At 42.3% G+C, this 25,572-nt stretch overlaps 1 protein-coding gene across 8 annotated transcripts in view; it reads right to left on the reverse strand.

Annotated features, from left to right (window-relative positions):
* CCNY (cyclin Y) overlaps positions 1-25,572 on the reverse strand; it is a 310,137-nt gene that overhangs the window by 166,168 nt on the left and 118,397 nt on the right. For 2 of the 8 annotated variants that reach the window (XM_017962727.3, XM_009214284.4), the window contains one exon: positions 3,842-3,880. The exons of 5 other annotated variants lie outside the window; for them this stretch is intronic. Coding sequence is in view for 2 of the 3 variants with exons in the window: in XM_009214284.4 (XP_009212548.1) it covers positions 3,842-3,880 (39 nt within the window). In the remaining variant the exon portion in view is untranslated. Of the gene's footprint in view, positions 1-3,841; positions 3,881-22,210; positions 22,238-25,572 lie in introns of all 8 variants that reach the window. One more of the 8 variants, XM_021943194.2, reaches the window with a different exon arrangement.

Here is a 25,572-nt window from a genome sequence, read left to right on the forward strand (position 1 = left end):
ATGCAAATGTCAAGTGGTATATATCCATCATGTGACACTAAGTTTCCAGTGCCTGCTCACAGAACATCTTTCATAGACTTGCCAGTCAACAGAGCTGTGATGTGGGAGAAAAACTACTCGCCAATACAAGGCCATAACTATTCATACAGAAACTGCAGTGCCACCTAGCACTTCTGTGCCATATACATGAGTGTTCATCTGGGCCTTCTGAGATGTCTGCTCTCAATCTATTTTGCTTCAGCCTTTGTCAACTGAGACACTACAAATACAGCCTACCATGGAGCACAACATTTAAATGTGATACCAGGAAAAGCTACAGAAGACAGCCCACCCCCAGCCGGGGGCCAGAGCATCTCCTCCTCTAGAATTCTCTTTATGAGTCAAAAATAGCCCCACAGTTACCTGTCAGGCCACATTCTGAAATGCTAAAGGAACACGAAAACACACAAAGGGGCTGCTTCCTCCTGGACACTGGCGCAGCATTTGTTCACTTACTTGAGATGACTCAGAGGAACACAGTCTCAGCAGGACTAAGGCCAGAGGGGAAGGGCCACACCTAATTTGGCTATTTTCAGGAAAGCTGTGCTTCAGTATGGAATCCTACAGCTGTGTTCAGAATCCACCAATGATCTGTGATTTTAAATATTCCTATGTGGATCCTGGCAGTGAGCTCACTCAGGAAGAAAATGCTTAATTCTACATGCTATACATTAACTACTAAATTTATTTATACAAAACCCAAACATTTAACTTGCCTTATAAAATACATTTAGACAACTTCCCACAGTAAGTTTTTAAATAACAAGCAAACTGTATGTGTATGAGCACTTTTCAGAACACATGCACACCTGCACTCCCCTCCTCCCTTCTGTGGATTCCTTTCCTTTCTTTACCCACCTCTTCTTGGCATTATCCCCTGGCATCCTCCCTTGCATATCTCATCAATCAACAGTTTGGAAGCCATTCTTCCCACCATCCTTCTCCCACATCTGCCCCACATAGAACACGGAGCAGGCAGTCTCATGGTGGCCCAGAGCTCACTGCTGTCCAGCTGTGAAGCAGCCTCCTTTGCATTTCAATCCAGAAGGGGCAGAACCCTCAAGCCTCAGAACCACCATCATCACCAGACATTCTTAGGGGAGCTCCCGCAACCCCTCAGCAAGCTACAGAGGGGAAGGAACTCAGCATCCTGAGGAAGAAAAGGACTATCTCACTAGCAGTAACTTTTTTAAAGCAATCAATAATAAGTTTTGTTTTCCTTTGTTCATAAGTTAATCAAAGAGGAGTGGGAGATTTTTTCCTGTGTATTTTTTAAGTCAGTCTCATTTCTCTCCCATAAAAGTTCAGAATAGATTTACCTCTAGAATAAAAGGACAGTGGAATTCCTTTCAGTAGTGTAGTATATGTTGGCAGCTCAGGGGAGCATAAAATTTAGTACTAGCTATGTTTTGGCCCAACAGCAGGAAATCACTGAAGGGCCCGCTGGTGTTCACTGAAGAATGTGAACGTGCACAAAGGCAGCACTGCAGTTTGGGCCACTGCCAGCTTTTCACTACCAACGCTTTCAGAGAATTGCACCGCCCTCCATCCCTCCATAAAAACCAAACAACAAACAAAAAACAGGTTTTACTAAAGACCTTCATTATTAAAAATCAAGGAATCTTGACATATCTAAAGAATGCACTTTCCACAAAGAATCAATCCTACAAAAGTAACAATATATTGTAAATGCCTCATTTGAAGATTAGTTCCCAGAAAACCTCCAGGTTTCCTTCAACTCTGTCAATATTGGAAGGCCGTACATTGCAAGATGCGCTCACACAAGTCAGCACCAGTGGACTCCAAGTCCATTTAAGTCATCAGTTTAGCGAAACCTGCATTCTCATATTGTAAAAGCCAATAAGTATCATATTTTTATGACGGAAACTGACATAATGGGATACTGCCTATATACAATAAACTTTAAAGCCCCAAACCATGAATACTACCTAGTATTCATTCTCCTAGACTCATTCACTACCAAAGAACAATCAAGTCTAACTTTGGATATCAGAGGCCCCTTCCTCACCTGTCATCTTCTAAGAACCAGGATGCATAGCTCTCTTAAGTGAGACCTGCAGGACGAGAAAAGCTGCCATGCTTTACCAGGAAATCCTTTCCACTCCAGACCTGCCTTTTCTCTAGCACCAAGGTTAATGGGAGCTAAGTATATAAAAGGTTCCACAGACTCTGACATGAATACAAAGATTTAAAAAAGATAAATTCACAGAATGTAATGTACGACTTCTCAACCAGCCGGCCCCAAGTTAAGCATCCCCAGGTCACTAGCTCTCTTCTACAGGAACGTGACACAAATTTTTGGCTAAATCTAATGAAATTGCATATCCAGAGGTCCAAAAGCGCACCCATTTCCTATCTTTCTGTTTCCCATTTCAATCGGATTGCTGGGGGGCGGGGCGGGGGGGGAATCAAAGACAAAGGAGCAAGACACTTAAAATATGAGAAACGCTAGGGCAGATATGTAGTGACATTCAGAGCTCACACATGCTTATGGTAAATTCTGTTTTCGTGCTCAATGAAATCCACAAGATGATGCTGACCTTTTCTCTTTCAAGAGACTGAGCAAAAGGCCGGTATCACTCTCCACCAAAATAACTAAATATCTAATTCATGGAAGAGGAGATCACAAAGTTCTCATTTATGGAAGGCACCCCAAGACTGTATGGTTCTGATGACACACACTGCAAAGGGCAGCTGGGTTTTAAAACTTTATTATCTAATACTAGGAAGATCGCAGTGAAACTCAATTTCACATGTTTTAAAGAAATACCAGGTATTGGTAACAATATGGGGCAACTGGAATATTCTCACCTTTGCTGCTGGGAGTATACACTGGCATAACCACTTTGGAAAACTGTGGACAAAGCATTCCACGTACTAACTAAACTTTGCAGGTACCAAATGATATTATACCTTAGGTTTAGTTTTTAATTTTAAACACAAATAAAAACTAAAGTGGTCACACAGAATGACAGGATCACAATCACTGAACTAACTTCATTTATCTGAGTCACCCATTTAGTACAGGAGTACCACAGGAGTTGGAAATACAAACAATGTACAAACAATCCAGTTGCTGGCAAAGGGGGAGGGAGGGAGATCACTCACATCTCCCTGCTCTGGGCTAATCACTTTTCACAAATTAGGGCTAAAAAGAATAAACAGTAAGAGTAAGATAATCTGAATTCACATATTGCTATATTTGAGATTTAACAGTATCAAATTACAATAATGAAAGACACAAGTAACCAGATTATGAGCCACTACCAATTCTCAATCTGTCAACAGCTGCCATGTACCTGGATCTCTGCTACTATCTTTCTGCCATAATCACTATAAAATACAGATAAACTCAATCCATATGGTGGGAACAAAGGCTGTGGATTTGACGCTGTGCATTAATCTGAGTTCCTAGAGGTGACTGTCGTTAGCTGAAGTGGTGCCCAAAAGGAACTCATCAGTCACCTGAGCACTGGCAGGAACTTCCTGAGGCAAACGTGGGTGTGGCCCTCTGGCAGAAATCAGATAACCCCACCAAGGCATCACTTGAGGAGCCAATAGAATTCTCAGAGGGCAGGCCTGCTGCCTCAGAAACCCACATAAGCACTTTTTGAGGAAAGCTCTTCCCACAAACCTAAACTGAAAGGGTCTCAGAGGCACCCTGTCCCCGGGGCAGGAGGACAGGCAAACTCTGTGCCCAGGACTGGCCTGGAGTCATCTGCACACATGAGTGTGCAGACCCAGATGGACTCACCCTATGTGAGCCATGATGTGTACTCACCCCGCTCCTCCACTGCAGGGCCACTCGAAAGCCAAGTAGCTGTGAAAGGAAAACAAAAACTTGGGACTCCAACTCACTATGTCAAAAGGAAAAATATTAAGCTGAAAGCTGCTTTTCCTTTTGTTCCTAAGTAGATAGCTACAGAATAAACGTTAAGTATCTCCACAGGTTGCTACTCTATTGTTCACCTTATCTAGGTAAAGTGTTGATTTACTGAGCTCCAGATGAATACGTAACTGACTATTCCCCTACCTGCTCCTTTTCTCTTGCAACATGTGGATTCAGTAATACCCTACCCTCTTTCCCCTTCAGCCTGCTTTTCCCCTTTAAATACTGATGCCCTCAAAATCATCTTTGGAGAAAAGCATAGACTATAAACTGCTTGTGTGATGCCATGTTTCTTTAATCCCCGTCATTGTCCTTAATCTTGGCAAAATAAACTTCTAAACTGAATGCGATCTGTCTCAAATACTTTTGGGTTTACATAGCTATTCTGCTAAAATGTGAAAAGGAAGGAAACCCTCCTTTAATCAGAATTTATGGTGAGGGAGTTGTAATTGTTTCCCAGTGTGCTGTCTGTGAAACATCATCAGAAAATGTGTTTAACAGAACATTCCATAGTTCAGTTTAGGAAATATTACTTGATACATACATTTTTTTTTTTACTCTCATTCCCCACAATGCATAATACAATTTACCATTTACCATATAAAGTGCTTCAGGACAGAAACCTGCTTTATTAGTTGATAAATCTTTTTTCTACCTAAAAGAACAGTCCCCAATCTAGCTTGATCTTAAAAATCATCTAGGACTATCATGTTAAAACAGGATTCCCCGATCCCTTTATCAAAAAATTTAAGGGAGGGGTCGGGTAGCTTAAGACGCACATGAGGTGACACGATCAGAACAGCTGAGAAAATATTGACAAGCTAACATTTGGCCAGAAATATTTTCTTCTTTTGAAAATGTTTCAGGCCAGGCACGAGGGCTCACACCTGTAATCCCAACACTTTGGGAGGCCGAGGCGGGCAGATCACCTGAGGTCAGAAGTTTGAGACCAGCCTGGCCAATTGGTGAAACTCTGTCTCTACTAAAAATACAAAAATTAGCTGAGCATGGTGGCGGGCGCCTGTAATCCCAGCTACTTGGGAGGCCAAGGCAGGAGAATTGCTTGAACCTAGGAGGCAGAGGTTGCAGTGAGCCGAGACTGTGCCACTGCACTCCAGCCTGGGCAACAGCAAAACACCATCAAAAAAGAAAATGTTTCTAAATGTTTCTAGTTCAATTTCCCACTTCACTAAGTTTCATACACTGAATATTGATTCAAGGTCATTATTCTAAGCACTGTTATCCATTTACAGTTGCCCCTAGGTTATCTGCAGGCGACTGGTATTTGGACAAACACCAAAATCTGTGCATGCTCAAGTCTCACAGTTGGAGCTGTAGAACCCACAGATACAGAAAAAGGCAGTTCTTGGTCATGCAGGTTTTGCATCCTGCAAATACTGCGTTTTTGATCCATGTTCAATTGAAAACAATCCACATATAAGTGGACTAATGTGGCTTAGATCTAAGGTGTTCAGGGTCAACTGTGTAGTACTAAGGATACAAAGAGTGTAGTATGTTGACTCTACAGATCTTAGGTATATCACAGCAGCAGTTTTTGTTTTTGTTTTTTCTACCTTTTGGATTTTATTTTCACTAAGTTAATCACAATAATAACAATTATAACTACTGAGCTCTTAAATGTACTGTCTCCCACAGTTTTATTGTTTTGTTTTGCTTTGTTTTTTTAATTATACTTTAAGTTCTAGGGTACATGTGCACAACCTGCAGGTTTGTTACATATGTATACATGTGCCATGTTGGTGTGCTGCACCCATTAACTCATCATTTACATTAGGTATATCTCCTAATGCTATCCCTCCCCCCTCCCCCCTCCCCACAATAGGCCCTGGTGTGTGATGTTCCCCTTCCTGTGTCCAAGTGATCTCATTGTTCAATTCCCACCTATAAGTGAGAACATGCGGTGTTCGGTTTTCTGTTCCTGCGATAGTTTGCTGAGAATGATGGTTTCCAGCTGCATCCATGTCCCTACAAAGGACATGAACTCATCCTTTTTTATGGCTGCATAGTATTCCATGGTATATATGTGCCACATTTTCTTAATCCAGTCTGTCACTGATGGACAGTTGGGCTGATTCCAAGTCTTTGCTATTGTGAATAGTGCTGCAATAAACATAAGTGTGCATGTGTCTTTATAGCAGCATGACTTATAATCCTTTGGGTATAAACCCAGTAATGGGATGGCTGGGTTAAATGGTATTTCTAGTTCTAGATCCTTGAGGAATCGCCACAGTTTTCCACAATGGTTGAACTAGTTTACAGTCCCACCAACAGTGTAAAAGTGTTCCTATTTTTCCACATCCTCTCCAGCACCTGCTGTTTCCTGACTTTTTAATGATTGCCATTCTAACTGGTGTGAGATGGTATCTCATTGTGGTTTTGATTTGCATTTCTCTGATGGCGAGTAATGATGAGCATTTTTTCATGTGTCTGTTGGCTGTATGAATTTCTTCTTTTGAGAAGTGTCTGTTCATATCCTTTGCCCACTTTTTGATGGGGTTATTTGGTTTTTTCTTGTAAATTTGTTTGAGTTCTTTGTAGGTTCTGGATATTAGCCCTTTGTCAGATGAGTAGATCGCAAAAATTTTCTCCCACTCTGTTGGATGACTGTTCACTCTGATGGTAGTTTCTTTTGCTGTGCAGAAGCTCTTTAGTTTAATTAGATTCCATTTGTCAATTTTGGCTTTTGTTGCCATTGCTTTTGGTGTTTTAGACATGAAGTCCTTGCCCATGTCTATGTCCTGAACAGTATTACCTAGGTTTTCTTCTAGGGTTTCTATGGTTTTAGGTCTAACATTTAAGTCTCTAATCCATCTTGAATTAATTTTTGTATAAGGAATAAGGAAAGGATTCAGTTTCAGCTTTCTACATATGGCTAGCCAATTTTCCCAGCACCATTTATTAAATAGGGAATCCTTTCCCCATTTCTTGTTTCTGTCAGGTTTGTCAAAGATCAGATGGCTGTAGATGTGTGGTATTATTTCTGAGGGCTCTGTTCTGTTCCACTGGGCTATATCTCTGTTTTGGTAACAGTACCATGCTGTTTTGGTTACTGTAGCCTTGTAGTATAGTTTGAAGTCAGGTAGCATGATGCCTCCAGCTTTGTTCTTTTGGCTTAGGATTGTCTTGGCACTGCGGGGTCTTTTTTGGTTCCATATGAACTTTAAAGCAGTTTTTTCCAAGTCTGTGAAGAAAGTCATTGGTAGCTTTATGGGGATGGCGCTGAATCTATAAATTACCTTGGGCAGTATGGCCATTTTCACGACATTGATTCTTTCTATCTATGAGCATGGTATGTTCTTCCATTTGTTTGTGTCCTCTTTTATTTCACTGAGCAGTGGTTTACATTTCTCCTTGAAGAGGTCTTTTACATCCCTTGTAAGTTGGATTCCTAGGTATTTTATTGTCTTTGAAGCTATTGTGAATCTGTCTCCCATAGTTTTCACAACAACCTTATGAGAAAAGTACTGCTGTTATTTTTCCCATTTTGAGGAAATGAGGAAGCAGGCCATACAAGTTTAGGTAACTTGCCCTAAGTCAGTGTCTCAAGCTCAGCACTACTGGATGACTGGGGCTGGTAATTATTTACCAGAGGGGTACAGGGGCTGTCCTGTGTACCACAGGACACTTAGCAGGAGTCATATCTTTACCCACAAGATGCTAATAGCAGCCCGCATCCAGTGGTGACAACTAAAATGTCTTCAGACTTTGCCAAACCTGCCCTGGGGGCAAAATCAATGGAGAAGCACTGTTCTATGTGATGCCAGAGATAACAGTAGAGAAGCTAGGGCTCCCACTGAGGTCTTACCACTGCAAAGGCGCCATGGCCCCCTCCCAAGAGAAGGCATTAAGCCCCCTTTGCATGCTCCAAGCAAAGGAGCCGGCAGGAGCTCTTGCCACTGTCACACACACAGTCTGTCAGCACTGCAGACAAGACTGAGAAGCTTGACAAATATCAAAGTGAGATAAAGCTGTACCAAGCGCCAGCAACTTCTGGCACAGAGTAATCCTTCAATACAAGTAATGCCCTGTGTAACTTTCTTCCTATCCTAATGGTTCCAGTTGCACGTATGAAAGATTTTCAATCTCTTCACTTAAAAACGAATCATAGAAAAAAGCCTTCTGCCTACAATGGCATATCTAACACATTACAGACACCTAGGAAGGATCATTTTTTAACACACCCTCCATGTATAAAAAAAATTATTTTCAGTAATAGTTATGTAAAAATCATTAACTATTATTTTCTAGATTTGTTCTTTAGTTTTAATACAACTGTCTTAAATGATAAGTGATAAATTTTAATTTTACAGATACTATTTTTGTACTTACCAAGCAAAAATATTACACCTCACGGTTTGCATTCTGTTTCACTGTTTTAATTTTTAAAGACTCTTGGACAAAAACTCCAAGTGATCACACAGAGTGACAATTATAGTCATCAGTAACACTATCATTTATTTCAAATCTACTGTTTAAAAGCAGATATATGTAATACTACAGGGTTAAATACACAAGACTGTCCTAAGCAAGCTTTCTGAACAATTCTAAAGTCTTAAGAAGTTACTCTGGAAATGAATGCAAGCAGCTGATTCCCCATGTATTCAGGGCTAACTATATAATCAGGAGTGTCAGATTTAACTTCCGTGCTGCATACAGTATCCTTTTTTTTTTTGAGACGGAGTCTCACTCTGTCACCCAGGCTGGAGTGCAGTGGTACGATCTTGGCTCACCGCAACCTCCACCTCCCGGGTTCAAGCAATTCTCCTGTCTCAGCCCACCCCCTCCAGTAGCTGGGATTATAGGCACATGCCACCATGTCCAGCTAATTTTTTGTATTTTTAGTAGAGACGGGGTTTCACCATGTTGGCCAGGCTGGTCTCAAACTCTTGACCTCAGATGATCCACCTGCCTAGGCCTCCCAAAGTGCTGGTGTTACAGGCATGAGCCATGGCGCTGGGCATACAGTATCTATTAAAGGCTAAGTACTCCAGAAGTACTCATTTGAAGCTTATATATATATATTATTAAAACTCAATAAAGCAATTATTTAGAACACCAACAAAAGATTTTCAGGGAAAGAATATCACCGACATTGTTTAGAACTGCAGGCAAAATTCTAGATATTTAGACTTTACAGGCATACTTCTGGATGCTTTTATTAGTGTTATTAAATCCTCCACAGACAATGCACACCTCATCACCGGCAGTGGAGCAGACCACTCCCACCACCCCAAACTTAGGATGCTGCTGTCTGCCTATCAGAGTTAAAATGGTACCGAGACTCTTTAAGCCCAGAAAGTCAGTTGCAAAAGAGTAATGGAAAGAGAAAAGCCACAGAAAATCACAATGAAAGAAACAGTGAAGGAGTGAGATCTCTTGGTTCCACCTCTAGCCGGACCTCAGCTGACCATGTATGTCAGGCAAACTTTAAAACTTCTTCAGGCAGTGCGGCAGAGAGGGTGAAGTCACAGGCGGCTGGCTGCAGACTGGGAGACCCCAGGCAACATTCTTCATCTCTCTGGGCCTGTCAGTTTTCTCATCTTCAAGAGAGGAAATATATTTGTATCTACCCGCAAGAGGCTGTTGGGAGGTTATAAAAGTAAAGCATGTGAAGTGCTCTGTATGTGGATAGTTGTACCTGGGCGATATCTTAAAATTACTAAATCTGGGTGATATATACTCATCACACTATTCTCTTTAATTCTGTATAGTTTTGAAACTTTTTGAAATAAATGTTTGAAGTTAGTTATTATCAAGTTCCTTAAATATAACACATAAGAGAAATAATCACCTCCAAGGCCTCTTTGGGCTCTAAAACTCTCTCATATATTCCAGACTGGAAGGAGAGGATTCCCAGGTGGAAATGAGGAGTGGGAGAGAAAGGGAAAGACATTAGAGAAATAAGCTGTGACCACCAGTCACCTCCTCAAGTGATCACTGCATAATCAATGTTTCACACATCAATGCTTCAATTATTGGACGCTGAGCTGACTCCAAGCATTCATTACAAAATACAAACCAAAATGGGACCAGCACTTCCAGATCCAAGCCCTCGGGGATCTAAGACTGGTGCCTGGCAGCCTCCTTAACCCAGTATCTGTTGGAGTTCAAGTCCTACTTGCTTCCAAAACATCTTCCAAGTGTAACCTAAGCAATATCTGGGACAGTGTTCCAAGTACAAACATTCGAATCACAAAGTAGTCCTCCCATACAAACTATTGACTAGTTCGCATTTTTTTACTGTGCTGTGTGGACTGCTTCATATGACAGCCTAGGACTGACGAGTACTAAAATTCCTGGAGAAGACGGCTATGCTTCTCCTTGTGTGGTAAAATGGGATTTCAAAGCCTCCAACAGATGGTTCCATCATCTGTTGGCCCAGCTAAGCTTCCTCCCAACAACTCTCAGGGTAAAAGGAAAGAAGGGGTGGGGGGCAGATAAAGGCAACGGTAAGCAAGAGAGAATTCTCAGTAAAAGAAAGCAACATCCCTGCATTCAGAGCCTTCCTACACCACATTATCTTCTTCTCCCACAAGCTTCGCTTTGTTCCCAACAGGCCAACATTCTAAATCAGCTAAAACACATCACTTCGTCACCAGGAGGAAATGTGGAGTTCCAGGATATGCAGAGCTGTGATCATGCAGACTTCAGCTAAGTCAACAAGTTCTGCCAGTAGCTCACTCAGTCACTCCCTTTGCTGGTTCTAAGTCTTGAACTTAGAATCAAATTGCTACTTGCTAGATTCCTTGAGAGAAGATGTCATTTCCTGTAATACAGAGTCTGGCTCCATTTCTGACATTTGACTGCTAACAGTTTTCAGGCCCCACCACTCTCCACCTTCCCCTTCTACCCCCATCTAGGCAAGCTGATAAGAAAGCCTGGGGCCCCCTCCTTTGGCACTGGCAAGAAGTTCAAACCATCCAGGTCCAGGGGGGCAAGGAAGGAAGCCCTCGACCAACCCCAACCCCTAATCATGCAAGAGCCAAGCCAGTCTCCTTTCCCTGCTCTCTCAAGACACTTTTGGACCCGAGAGTCTGCCTGCTCTCCCCCAAAAGCTTTACCATGTCAATACTTAACCTTTTCTTACTCTCTGGGTGCATCGTGAGGTCTCATCAGGCTGATATGTGAACCAAACTTTGTGTGGGTCCATCCCACCTCTGTACAGTGGCAACAGCATTTCCCAAAGTAAAAGATCCTGTATACTCCTTTCGACCTTCATCCAAAGATGCATGGTGCATCAACTCCACCAATGTCTCCCTTGACTCTGACCATGAGAAACCTCTGTCTGTTTCTCACCAATAAAGCAAGCCTAGTGCAGCTGCAAACAAACCAGCATGCATTAGGAAGCAGAGGCTGAGGACAGGTGCCCATTTCACTCCTAACTAACCAGACAATTCTAGACAATTCCACTGCCATTTCTGGGTCTCATTTCCCTTACCTATTAAAGAAGTGTAACAGAACACCCTCTGGGCCTAACTAGTAAGATCATGGTAAGGATCGAACGGGGCAGGATGTGGAACAGCACTCTGCAAGCCATCCTGACCCACATGTTCTAACTCCCCCGGCACGTCCTGGGCTCCATCTCCCTCGTCCAACACTCAGCTCTGCTCTTCTACTGTCCTTCTAGCTCCCTGCTCAAATAGAAAAACCCTCCTAACTTTTCTCAACACACATACACCCCACCCTAGCCAAAGAAGCAACCATAGAGGGCTCCGGTAACCTCTTCTAGGAAGTCACCCAATATAGACAACTTAGCACCAGCACTCTATTCTCACAAATTCTCCCAAAAAATCGTTTCTTCTTTTATATTGTAAAACAGTCAAGATCATACCCACCAAAGCCAACCAAAAAGACACAGGCTCTCATCACACAGAAGTCAGAATTCTGGAAAACTCGTATCTACCACCATGAGCTTGAAAGCTTCCCAATAATGAAGACTTTTCTGAGGAGGTCAGGGATCACATTAGCAAATGTGATTTTAGACAGAATAATGAAATGAGTCAATATTTGGAAGATCTGCATAACTTAGTGAACCAATACTTTTCCAAATGACAAAGCATGATGACACAAAATCTTGCATGTGGTAAAAGGTCCACTTAAAGTATGACAGATCAATAAACTTTAATATAAATGATTTCAGATTCCACAGTGCAACTAGCCTTTAACAAACTACCATTTGTCACGTTTTGAGGTAGTGTCAAAGAATATCCATGTTATCTCAAAAGTCTGTAAAACAATACTCCTTTCTTTTCCAATCACATCTGTGTAAAGCTGAATTTTCTTCATATACTTTCACAAAGCAACATAGCACAAAAGACTGACACAGAAGCACATATGAGGTTCTTGCTGCTTCCTACTAACCAGATATTAAAGATATAAAAGAAATGTAAGGTAATGCTACTCTTCCCACTTAATTTTTTGTTTTGAGGATTTTTTTAAATAAAAATGTATGTTAACATATAATGGTTACATTATAATGTTATTTTAAAAATTAGTATGTTTTAATTACAAGTTTTAATTTCTAATATAACTCTCTACAGACATAAAAATTCTTCTCTACAATTTCTGTTATTGCGATGTAATTCACACACCATCAAATTCACCAATTAAACATGTACAATCATGCTTGCTTAATGACAGGGATATGTTCTGAGAAATGTATTGTTAGGTAATTTTGTTGCTGTGCAAACGTCATAGAGTGCACTTATGCAAACCTAGACAGTCATAGCCTACTTCACACTTGGTTATATGGGACAGCCTGTGCTTCATAGGCTACAAATCTGTACAACATGTTAACGCCCTGAATACCGTAGACAATTGTAACACAATGCTAAGTACTTGTGTATCTAAACATAGAAAAGGTACAGTAAACATCTGGTATAAAAGATTAAAAATGGTACACCTACACAGGGTACCAATCATGCATGGAGCTTGCAGGACTGGAAGTTGCTCTAGGTCAGTCAGCGAGTGAGTGGTGAGTGAATGGGAAGGCCGAGGACGTTACCGTACACTACTGTCAACTGTATAAACACTGTACACTTAGGCTACACTAAATATATACATATTTTTAAAAAAGTAATTATACTACGATATTACGGCAACACTTGGTGATAGAAATTTCTCAGTTCCACTATAATCTTATGGGACCACCAATGCATATGCAGTCAATCCTTGACCAAAACATCATTATGTGGTGCCTAACTGTACAATTCAGTGGTGTTTTAGTACATTCACAAAGTTGTACAATCATCACTGCTACGTAATTCCAAAACATTTTCATTACCCTAAAAAGAAACCCCAAACCCTTTAGCAGTCACTCCCATCCTCTTCTCCCCCCATCTCTGGCAACTACTAACCTACTTCCTGTCTCTATTAGATTTCCCTGTTCTGGACATTTCATATAAGTGAAATCGTAATATATGTGGCTTTTTATGACTGGCTTCTTTCACTTACTATAATGTTTTAAAGGTTCACCCATTTTGTACCAGGTTATCACTACTTCTCTCCTTTTAACGGCTAAATAACACAGGCTGAGCATCCCTCATCTGAAATGCTTAGGACCAGAAATGTTCCGGATTAAAGGTTTTTTCGTATTTGGGAACATGTGCATTATATGCTTATCAGCTGGCCATCCCTAATATGAAAATCCAAAATCTGAAATGCTCCAATGAGCGTCTCCTTTGAGCATCATGTTGGCACTCAAAGTTTTAGATTTTGGAGCATTTCTGATTTTGGATTTTCAGATTAGGGATGTTCAACCTGTATCCCATTGTATGTATATACCACATTTTGTTTATCCATTCATCCACTGATAAACATTTGAGTTATCTTCGCCTTTTGGCTATCACGAATAATGCTGTGCACATTTGTGTATACATTTTTGTATAAACATGTTTTCAGTTATCTTTGGCATACACCTAAGAGTGGCACTGCTGAGTCATATGGTAACTTTGACGAACTATCAAATTGTTTTCCTCAGTGGCTATACCATTTTATACCAGCAATGTATGAGAGTTTCAATACTTTTTAACACTATACATGGTGTCCTGTGACCAAAAAGTTTAATAACTGCTGTGCCAGGTTGTGGGCTGCTGAGATAAAAGTCCCCTTCCTTGTGAGGTCATCATGTGCTACAGAAGCTCAGGCTTAGAGACAGAGTATCTGAGCCACGACCCCTCAGAGTTTCCAAGGCACAGTACAGGGAATGGCTTTACTGCACCCAGCCCACCCCAGGTATGAGCAGTCCTCCTTTCGGTGTCTTCCACTGGTGCCTGGGGCTCTCAAGCCACAATGCTCACCACTCTGTTCTCACCCTCTTTTACTTTCCACCTCAGTGTGTCTTCTTTTCCTCTTGCTTCTGCTGAGCTCCTCACTGCACACCTGTCAGGTCATCACGCCTTCACCTCTTCTCCCTTCCTGATGATAAGAACCTGCTTCACCTATAGACACAATTTCTCTCTGTGCTGAGAGAAAGAATCCCAAGGTTAGACCCTCTGTGAGTGAGGTCTGCAATATTTATTACATCTGTGAAGCAGCAAAAACTAAGACTTCCCTATACTTTGCAAGCCTCAGATGACTTCTGGAGAGAACAGTTTCCCTGAACTTCAGTACCCTAACAAAATTCAAACAAGATGACTCAATACTTAGAACATTTCTCCATAACCTGTGAATACATTACCTCATATAGCAAAAGGGAATTAAGGCTGCAGATGGAATTAAAGCTGCTATCTATTGGTTTCAAGGTAGAGAGATGAGCCCAGATTTTCCAGTTGGACCCAACATAATCACAACGATCCTAAAAAGGGAGGCAGGAGAGCCACAGAGAGAAGATGTGAGAAGAACTCCATCTACCACTGCTGGCTTTAAAGATGGAGGAAGGGCCTGAAGCCAAGGAATGTGAGAAACTTCTAGAAGCAAGGAAAAGGCAAGAAAATAGATTCTCCCCAAGAGCCCACAACAGGAAACACAGCCTACTGAAAGCCTGATTTCTGCCCACCGAGTCCTGTGTCAGACCTCCAACCTACAGCACTACACAATAGTAAATGTGTGTTGTTTACGCCACTAACTCTGTGGTAATTTGTTATGGCATCAGTAGAAAATTAACACAGTGTAAGTCCACCTTTAAAAAAAAAAATATGGCCGGGCGCGATGGCTCACACCTGTAATCCCAGCACTTTGGGAGGCCAAGACGGGAGGATCACGAGGTCAGGAGATCGAGACCATCCTGGCTAACATGGTGAAACCCCGTCTCTACTAAAAACACACACACAAAAAAAACTAGCCGGGCGAGGTGGCAGGCGCCTGTAGTCCCAGCTACTCAGGAGGCTGAGGCAGGAGAATGGCATAAACCCGGGAGGCGGAGCTTGCAGTGAGCCGAGATCTGGCCACTGCACTCCAGCCTGGGCAACAGAGTGAAACTCCATCTCAAAAAAAAATATATATATATATATATGTGTGTGTATGTGTGTGTGTGTATATATATATATATATACACACACACACTTTAAAGAATCGCCCCCTTCCTAATCTCATACCCCAACTAACTTCATAAGATAGAGGCCCTGACCTGGCCACACTCTTTCCCCTTGAGATTGTCAACTTTCTTTCTCATAGTCTGAGAACGCTTACTCTTAAATCCTTTTTTCCATCAAATGACAAGCATCCGAGAAGCTGCTTAGTATCACTTAGTGGCAAGTGTTGACAATTCGCCTCTGCCTTCTCTGCATCCTCATTTTAACCATCCAAAATTTCTTCCATGGGCAATTACTTCATTTTCCACCTCCTTTTTTGCCACTATCTTTAACATATTTACCCTACTTTTCAGAGACACATATATTAGAACCTCTAGTATGCTATAAATATAAAATGATCCAGATTTATATTCATAAACATGGACACACCTGACAAACCAAGAAACAGTTCACAAAGACCACAGCTGCATGGCCATTCCATGAAATACTTTTAACTGGCTCAATGAGGAAACCATATCCCACCTGCAACTGCAAAACATCTCCATACAATATCTTGGTTGAAAGTGTCATTCGTCCCTAGTCTCTACAACAAATAAGACATATTTTACAGCACTAAAAATTAATATGTACTCATTTATCACAAAGATAGATGAGAGATAAAACCCCTGTGACTGGCCGTGGAGATCAACAGGGCACTCTGACAAAACATTTATATTGGTTTGTCAAGTTCTCCTAGAGCAAGCTTCTTTTCCTGTTTTCTATGAGGAAGCATCTGTGCTCCTACTGAGAAACTGAAAGGATCAGCTACCCAGAAACAATGTCAAATGCATTAAAAATTAATTTTAAAAAAATTAACCCCATGGTATCATTCCATCTCTGGCTTCATAAACTATATAATATGTACACTTCACACAACTGCTGCACTAAAACTTCTAGGCCTCACCATTTTTTCTACAAAGGAAAGAGTCAAAAAAATAAATCATTCAATATGTCCAGAGTTCTGTGGGCAAAAACAATGCAAAGGGGCTTTAAGTGGGAAAACTAATGCTATAAGCTGCACCGCTTGCTATAAATCTTATGAACACCTTATTATGCGTCATTTCCAACCAGTTCCCAGTCTTCAAAATACTGTACAAAATGATACCTCCTTCTATGCAATTAACATGAAAAAAGTTATTTGTATGCGGCACTTTAGAAAATAAGTTAATACAGTTGACCTTTGAACAACTCAGGGGTTAGGAGAAACAACCCCTTCATGGAGTCGAAAATCTGTGTGTAACTTCTGACTCCCCAAAAACTTAACTAATAGCTGACTGTTGACTGCAACCCTTACCTATAACACAGTCGATTAATATATGTTTTATATATGTATACACCATATTCATACAACAGAGTAAGCTACTGAAAAGAAACTGCTATTAAGAAAAATCATAAGGAAAACAGATTTACTATTCATTAAGTGAAAGTATATCACTATAAAGGTCTTCATCCTAGGCATCCTCAGGTTGAAGGCAGATGAGGAAGAAGAGGAGTTGGTTTTGCTGTCTCCAGGGGAGCAGAGGCGTAAGAAAATCCATGCATAAGTGGACCCAGTTACAAGAAGTATGCCGTTCCTCTTTACTATATATATATATAGACCCATGTTAGAAATACAAAGTAAAGTACACTATCCTTGCCCTCAACATAAATGGGGTGGGAGGTGAGCACACTCCACCACCACTCACCATCCATCTAGGTGCTCAACCCAACACTGCTGGGTGGCAAGGAATCCATTGCTGACAGCTGCAGCATGGTCTACTAAGCACCTACAACGGAGTCAGGCCTAGGTCAAATGCTTTACAGGCTTTGTCTCGTTTATTCTCCTAACAGCTCTAAGAAGTAGGTTTCATTATCCCCACTCTGTAAATCAATTAAGTGAATAAAGAGACAGGATGCAATCACCCAAAACCGCATCAGGAAGAAGCAGGGCCAGGATTCAAACTCAAGTCTTCCTGACTCAGGCTTGTCTTCTGATACTTCATGTAAGTTTTCTTACATTTTATTACATTTAAAATTATCCCTGCATTTTAAAATCCTTTCAGTTTACAATTTAGCAAAGGAAATAAGAGCATGAATAAAAATAACCACAACTGGCCAGGTGTGGTGGCTCACGCCTACAATCCCAGCACTTCGGAAGGCTGAGGCAGGTGGATAACCTGAGGTCAGGAGTTTGAGACCAGCCTGGCCAACACGGTGAAACCCTGTCTCTACTAAAAATACAAAAATTAGCCAGGTGTGGTGGCAGGCACCTGTAATGCCAGCTACTCGGGAGGCTGAGGCAGGAGAATCACTTGAACCCGGGAGGCAGAGGTTACAGTGAGCTGAGATCGCGCCATTGCACTCCAGCCTGGGCAACAAGAGCGAAACTCTGTCTCAAAAAAAAATTAATAAATGAAAATGACCACAACTGTAAGCAGTAGTTCTCTATGAAATGGGATACACAGTTAACTGACACAGAACAGACACAAAGAAGAAAAGTGGGGCAGGAAGGACTGATGCCCAGCAAAAGCACAAGCCAGAGTGAGCAAAGGCACGTAATAGGGAAACAATGTAGGGAGTGCTCAGAGAATGACAAGTGGAACAGAGTCTAAGAGGGCCAAGAGTGAGAGAAAGGCCAGAGCTGGCTGAGCCACACTTCATGCATGACCTCTGCATACCCTGGAAGGCCCGGGGCTGATCCCAGGGACTCAGAGTGAATCGTCTAAGGCTTGTGAACACAGGACTAAGACCACAGAACGCTGACTTTTGGAAGAGTAATCTTTGCAGAAACAATTCAGGCTGGCCCATGCGCACTGCTAACACGTGAAACTCCCCTCCTAATCGGCAGAAAAAAATGAAGCCACTTGAATGCAACCACTCCTCCTGCTGTCCCCTCCTCTCCTTCCTGTCAGGGTTAATGGGACCCCTGAAGTACCCCCATCCTTTCCCTCCTTCTCCATAGTGACTCCTTTCATTATTTTGAATCTCTCCTTCTAACCTGGCTTCATCCTCTGAGACTTCAAAGCACATATGCATCTGCCAGTTGGGGGAAAATGTAAATATAAAACACAGTACCTGACTTTTCACACCCCAGTCTCACACAGGAGTGGTCTGCCCTTGTTGCTGCATCCTTTGTAATCTTGAATGTCAGCAATTCAGCTTCTGTCCCCATTGAAATCTTTCAGAAACACACCAGGCTGCCATCAATCACTCATCAAATGCAATGAAACTTGCTCAGTCTTCATGGACTTGCCTGAGAACTCAGAATTGCTGATCATCATCCTCATCTTGAAGTTCTTTCCTCCTCTGACTTCTGTGGCTGCTTCTTCTGGTTCCTGCACTAGCTCTGACCACCCTTCTTGGTTTTCGCTTCTCCCCATGCCTCACAGACACAAGTGCTACATGGCCCAGGGCCTCCACCCTGTGCCCCAACTTCCCATGCCATGGGAACAGTTACAGCATCTCTACTGTGTCCCAGTCCTCCTCCCAAGCTGAGGCCTCACGTTAAAACTGTAGGGAGGATGAAAGTACCTGTCACCAACAGCCAGACTTGGTTGGAAAGGTCAGTATGAGAAATTAGAAAGGCAGGTGGAGGTGAGATCATGGAGAACCTCACATACAAGGGAAAGTCAGTGAAGGTCACTGAGAAGGAAAGTGACTTGTTCAAAGGAGTGTGGATGGATGACTAGCCTGGAAGGATTGTGAAAGATGGACCTAAAAGCAAAGAGACTAAGGCAAGGAAGACAATTAATCCAGGCTCAGTAAATCAAGGCAGGAACTAGTGTGGCCACAATTGAAACAGAAAGGAAGGGGAGGTCTCTTGAGAGTCCAAGTTAAATAACAAAGAAGCATCAGCTGATACAATGTCCAGGTCACCTCTCATCAGTCAGTCACTACACAGGTATCACATTGCTTCTGTATCCCAGCGCTGGGCTGGGCGGTGGTACTACCAACACGATCCATACAGTCCCTGCTTTGAAGGGACACACAGGCTACATGGAGAAGTCAAGAAAAGAAATCCAGCCCTCTTAAAACCATTTCGAAAAACAGCAAGTAAAATAACCCAACAGACAATCAATAATGAATAGGTTCTAAGAGTTTTATCCTGGCTGGGCACAGTGGCCCACACCTGCAATCCCAGCACTTTGGGAGGCCGAGGCGAGCGGATCACGGGGTCAGGAGATCGAGACCATCCTGGCTAACATGGTGAAACCCTGTCTCTACTAAAACTACAAAAAATTAGCCGGGTGTGGTGGCAGGCGCCTGTAGTCCCAGCTACTCGGGAGGCTGAGGCAGGAGAACGGTGTGAATCCAGGAGGTGGAGCTTGCAGCGAGCCAAGATCGCCCCACTGTACCCCAGCTTGGGCGAAAGTGCGAGACTCCATCTCAAAAAAAAAAAAATTGTTTTATCCAAGATCAGATACTTAACCAAAGGAAGAAAAGTAGTAATTGGGAAAATATGAGGCACTTCACACTACCTGCCCAGTCTCTGGAATAACTGCACACAATAAAAACAGAGCCAGAGAAGACTCCTAGTCATTATCATCCAAGGTCTATAGTTAGCTTAATTTATAATGACAATGTTCAAATAGGCTTCATACTTAAGTCTGTTTCTAGGCACAGAGCAAGTATACATATAAACACCAAAAGAATATGGATGAGGAACGGCCAGGCATGGTGGCTCACGCCTGTAATCCCAGCACTTTGGGAGGCCGAGGCGGGTGGATCACAAGGTCAGGAGATCAAGACCATCCTGGCTAACAAGGTGAAACCCCGTCTCTACTAAAAATACAAAAAATTAGCCAGGCGTGGTGGCAGGCACCTGCAGTCCCAGCTACTTGGGAGGCTGAGGCAGGAGAATGGCGTGAACCCAGGAGGCGGAGCTTGCAGTGAGCCGAGATCGAGCCACTGTACTCCCACCTGGGCGACAGAGTGAGACATTGTCTCAAAAAAAAAAAAAAAAAAAAAGAATATGGATGAGGGATCCATGGATACGTCTAACAAACAATTTACTGTATATGTATATGTATATGCATATGCATATGCTTGACGGTACTCTAAAGCTCATACCCTCACCGTGAAACTCTGAAGTTACTATGAAGCCTACATGAACTAAAGCAGTCAGTGATTCTCAAACTTTAAGGCTTACTAAAAAATGCGTGTCCTCCCATCTGATCCCTGAAAATTTAAATAGTCATCCAGATAATTAATTCTAATGCAGAGAATAAACAGGTCATCTTTTTAAATGTTCTTAAAAGTAGTTTACAAAATTTGGAGTTACATGAGTCTGCACTCAAATACACTTTATTAAGATATTTGGTCACCTCTAATAAAAATATTGATAAGAAATTAAAATTTATGAAGTCCAATTTACAAAATACATACATTTAGATAATGTGCAGAATAAGAAACATTAAGCAGCATATTAATAGGCTTAATCTCAGAAACTTTTCCATTGCAAATTTGTATGTATCTTCAGCTCACTTAAGTGGTTGCCTCAGCACGCTAATAAAAATCCTATGATAATCTCAGGCAAGATAAATTTAAATAGGAAACAGCCTCAATGCAGTAGTTTTCTCAAAAAGGATATATTAAGCCAAGAATGTATTCTCTTAATTTATATGCTCATGACTCTTACCCATAAAAAGTTGACTGGAATTTCTTCTGTGTCTTCTGAAAGCAAGAATCCAAGTTCTCAGGGATTACAAAAACAGCTGTTTAAGTCTTTCCTGAGACTACAACTTCCCTAAACTGTGTGGAGCTTTGCAAATGTGGTAACAAATCCATCACTGAAACCAAACAATGTTCATGCCCTTAACAGTTTGGCAGATTCCTCTGGCAGGAGGAAATACGGTCCAAGGTCACGGGTGGGATCTCAAGCCTCATCATCCTGCTCTGTTCCTGTCCCGCTGATGCCCACACAGGAGTGGAAATCAGGACAGGCACAGTCACCAGCACCTCACATACTCTTAATGGATGTTGTCTACAGTCTACTGCAAGGTCATTTCTGCCTGAATATTTATTAGTCCACAATGCTTTTTGTATGTTTAACCCTGGACTACTTCCACAGGGGAAGTAGGACAGATCTCCATGATGTAAATCACCAGCAAGTTCCTCAGAGTAACAGGCAGGTTACTGCTGCTCCTTCCTGTACACCAGAAAAGTGGAGAAACTGAAAAACTTCTGAAGCCAAATAGTGATAAGATCTTAGAAGTGAACAGTGGAAGTACAGAGACCCTGCTCACTAGGCCCAGCCCCACCCTGCCAGCCTCACTTCCTCGGGTACCTCTGAGCACTGGTTAAGGAAAGCCAAGGAAAAGGAACTCTGCAGCCCCTTTGAGGATCTATCTCTGACTTAGGACTCTTCACGTCAGAAAGCCGCTACCTTATTCCCAAGTTGGAAGGGCAGTCCTATGCCACACCGCCCACCCCACAGCAGCCTGCCCTGATGCCTGGGGCCGGGCTGTAGAGCAGTCAATGCCCGAGGGAGTCAACCAGGCGCGGACACTCCCAGGAGGAGTCACTGTGTCTCTGGAGAGCACTCCAAAAACACCACGAAATGTGGATGCGAACAGTCCAAGCTGGGAATGGTTTCACTAGCAGAGGTATGCCTGTGACATCTGAACAGTAAAAAATGACAACCGCCATGTACCACATACATGAGAATAACAACATGAGCACTTGGTAGCAGATAAAGAGTAGCAAAAAAGTTTAAGATAATTTTACATTAGAAAAACTAATAAAAGCCTACCAGTTCCGCTGAAAATGCTTTTTCCCCCTGCAAATTAGAAAAAGATTATGATTATTCCATTTTAATGCAAAGCAGTTTCTGCAAATGAAAAACACTGGGACACAGTCCACAAATTAATACTAGAGCTGAGGATGGAACCTGAAGCCCAGAAAACTGAACAAGACTCACCGAAGGTCATGCAGCTAAAGACTAAGCACACATTATGTCAGGTCTCCAGATTTCTGGGCAGGTGTTTTTCCACTACAAAGCTGATTTCCCAAATAAGCAGTTCTCGTTGTTCTAATGACCTCCAGGCAGAAAGACTCCACGGCCTCAATTGTAATCAATTCCAGACTCTATCCAATCTTTCAAGAGTTTCCTAGCATAAGAACTTAAATCATTCCTCAGAGAATTTTAACTCATTTCTAACAGCCTTCCAAGTATGAGCCAAACACCTTAAGCCAGCATTTACACTCCAAAGTTTTTAAAGAGGTGTGGGAGAGGGGCAGTATGTATGTGACTACTTCTTGTGCCTCAATACTCAGGAGTACAGGCAAAATTAGAGTCAAAACTGACTCCCGCAAGAGTCAGTTTTGTTAAATGAAATATTCCACTTCCGGTAATTCAGACATGCCTTTTTCAGGTTTAGGAAAATTACTTTTGTTTAACTGCAGACCTGCAATAGTCTCTAAGGGGAAGAGGCACTGACATGGGTGCACACTGACAATCCTACCCAGCTCCCAAAGACGCTGCTCCAGGCAGTGGCAGGAAGGTGTGCTCTCACACCATGACTTCTATGGCGGAGGCCACCCTGGGAAGGCAGCCGCGTTCAGATCTGCATTCCAGAGAGGTTTAACCTGTCCCAACTTTTAAAGTGTCTGTTTTATTCCATAAAATCCATGCGATGTAGGCCCATGTTATCTCATAAGAAATGACCTTTACCTAACAATATTATTAATAATAACTATTTACTGAGCACATTTACTTTGTACCAAGCACTTTATCTTATTTCATTTTATACCCAAAACAATTCTATGAGGTAGACATTTTTACTGTCCCATTTTACAGAGAAGGAAGATAGGAACCAGGCCCAAGGCTCCCAGCTAGTGCATGGTGGAAAAGGGATTCTAACCCACTCTGGGACTGAAGAGATCCAGCCCTGACCGCTGACTCTTCCTTCCTTTCACTGGTAACTTCCACAAGGGTAACAACAGCCAAAAACACTGGGAAGTGTCCCTGTCTCCAGACAGGAATTCTGGTTTCCCTGCTTTTAAACTCCCTTCCAACAATGTATCCTACTCACTCATACCCAATGAAACACCTTGAAACTCCAACTTTATCACATCACTGCCTTGCTGAGAAATCTTCCTCTCTGTCTCAAGAGTAAAGCTCAAATGCCCCAGCCACCATGTGGCCTCGGCCAATGTCTTCAGTCTTCTCTCTTCATCTGAGGCAAACCTTTCTCAGAATCCTCTCTGTGCCTGAAAGGTGCATCCTCTCCTTTTCATCAAAATTAACGAGGTTCCCAGGCTCAGCCTGAACCCTGTCCCTCCCACCAATTCTCCCCCATGGACGTGGGTCAGGCAGCCTGCACCACTCCAGGACACTCTCCGTGGGTGCCTGGACACATCTCTACAGCCACACTGAACTCAGCAATGGACGAAGTCCTGGCACAGGGCCAGGACTCGACAGGTCCACAATATACGTTAATCCATTTGCCTCTTCCACCTTCTATCATTATAAAGATTTCTTGTTTCATGACTTTCATTGTATATCTTACTTCTCACATAAACTCTCTATTCCCTGATAAGCAAGCAGTGTTATTCCCATCTTTATATAACCCTACATTCTGCACATGTCCAGTACCTGTTGAAAGAGAAAATCTTTTCACCATCAATTCTAAAGCTTGGGAATTTTGTCTCCTTACCAGTAGCCAGCCATACCCTGTCCCAGATTAACATGTTAGTACAGCTCCATTCCCACAATTTTAAAATTACTTTTTAAAAAATGCGGGCCACTTTTTCAAGAAACCTCTGAACTTGAAACCTTTCTCAAAACTAAGATAAGACAGCATCCTAACAAAAGTGTGAAAGAACAGAGGCCTCCTTTGGTCCCAAATTTAAAATAAGCTCCTATCTTCAAGACCAGCCTAGAAACACTGACCACAGATACTCAGCTAAATCCAGCAGATTAGCCTGGGCTCACGAAAAATACATCACTGTGCACAGACAGGGCTGTCACTATCAGAGAGGGCAGCAGCACTGCCACGCAGGTAGGGAACACAAGGGCCCCTGTTCTATAGTTGGTGAAGAGAGAGCTGAAAGGCCCCAGACTTGCTGTCCAAGGGAACAAGCCACACAAAAGGCAGCATGAAGCAGAACTGCAGGCAGAGAGGTTGCTGATGGGACCTCCCAGAAGCCCTGCCTGATGAGCCTCAACCCCACCCATGGGGGCCCCTTCTGGACCACCCTCAGGCCATGCCAACCCAAGGAAGCCAAATATCAAACACACCACATTCAAGGCCACTTGATTTTTGCCCTGAACAGAAAGAACAGACAGAAGAGTGTGAGATGCTGCCTTAAAGCAGCCTTTGTGTAAACACACAACCCCTAAAGTGTTTCTCACTGATTAACAATCTGTCACAAACACCAATTTAGAGGGTAAATTGGTACAACCCGGTGGGGAGGGTGCTTGGCAGCAGGTGGCACTTTTGGAGTGTGCATTAAACAACCCACCACTACAAAACCCCCAATATATTCCTACCCTTTGACTTGGCTAGGAATTTCGTAAGTCACAAAACAAAGATGTGTCTCCAAAATGTATGCGCATGATCAGTCTTCTTGAATTTGTAGGTAACATAAAAACTTTGAAAAAGGATAAACAGAAGTAAATGACTGCACATCAATAAAACAGAATACTACACAGTTATTAAAAACAATGAGACAGAAGTGTGTTTACTGACATGAAAAAATTTACGTGAAAAAAGCAGGTTTTAAAGTGGTACCCAAAGAGCACCTCTCACAAAAGGCAACCCAAAAGCAAGGAATCAGCATGGTAACATCATTTCCACATCAAGTCAATTAAAATGCTTATAAAGGGAACTTTATATGAGAACAACAGACAATTCAGTTATATGATAAATGTCTGTGTCCACTCCCTCCTTTTACACTTAAATTGGCATTCCAGGTAGACCATTTAAGGAATTAGCAATGGTAGCCCTCAGTCTGTGCTGCCTAATATAGAAGCCTCTAGTCACATGTGGCTATCTAAATTTATTCTATAAAATTAGGTAAGATTTAAAATTCAGTTCTTCAGTCACACTAGCTATGTTTCAAGTGTTTGACTGCCACATGTGGCTAGTGACTGCCACATTGGACAGTGCA

The sequence above is a fragment of the Papio anubis genome, chromosome 11 (genome assembly GCF_008728515.1).
Source record: "Papio anubis isolate 15944 chromosome 11, Panubis1.0, whole genome shotgun sequence".
NCBI lineage: Eukaryota > Metazoa > Chordata > Mammalia > Primates > Cercopithecidae > Papio > Papio anubis.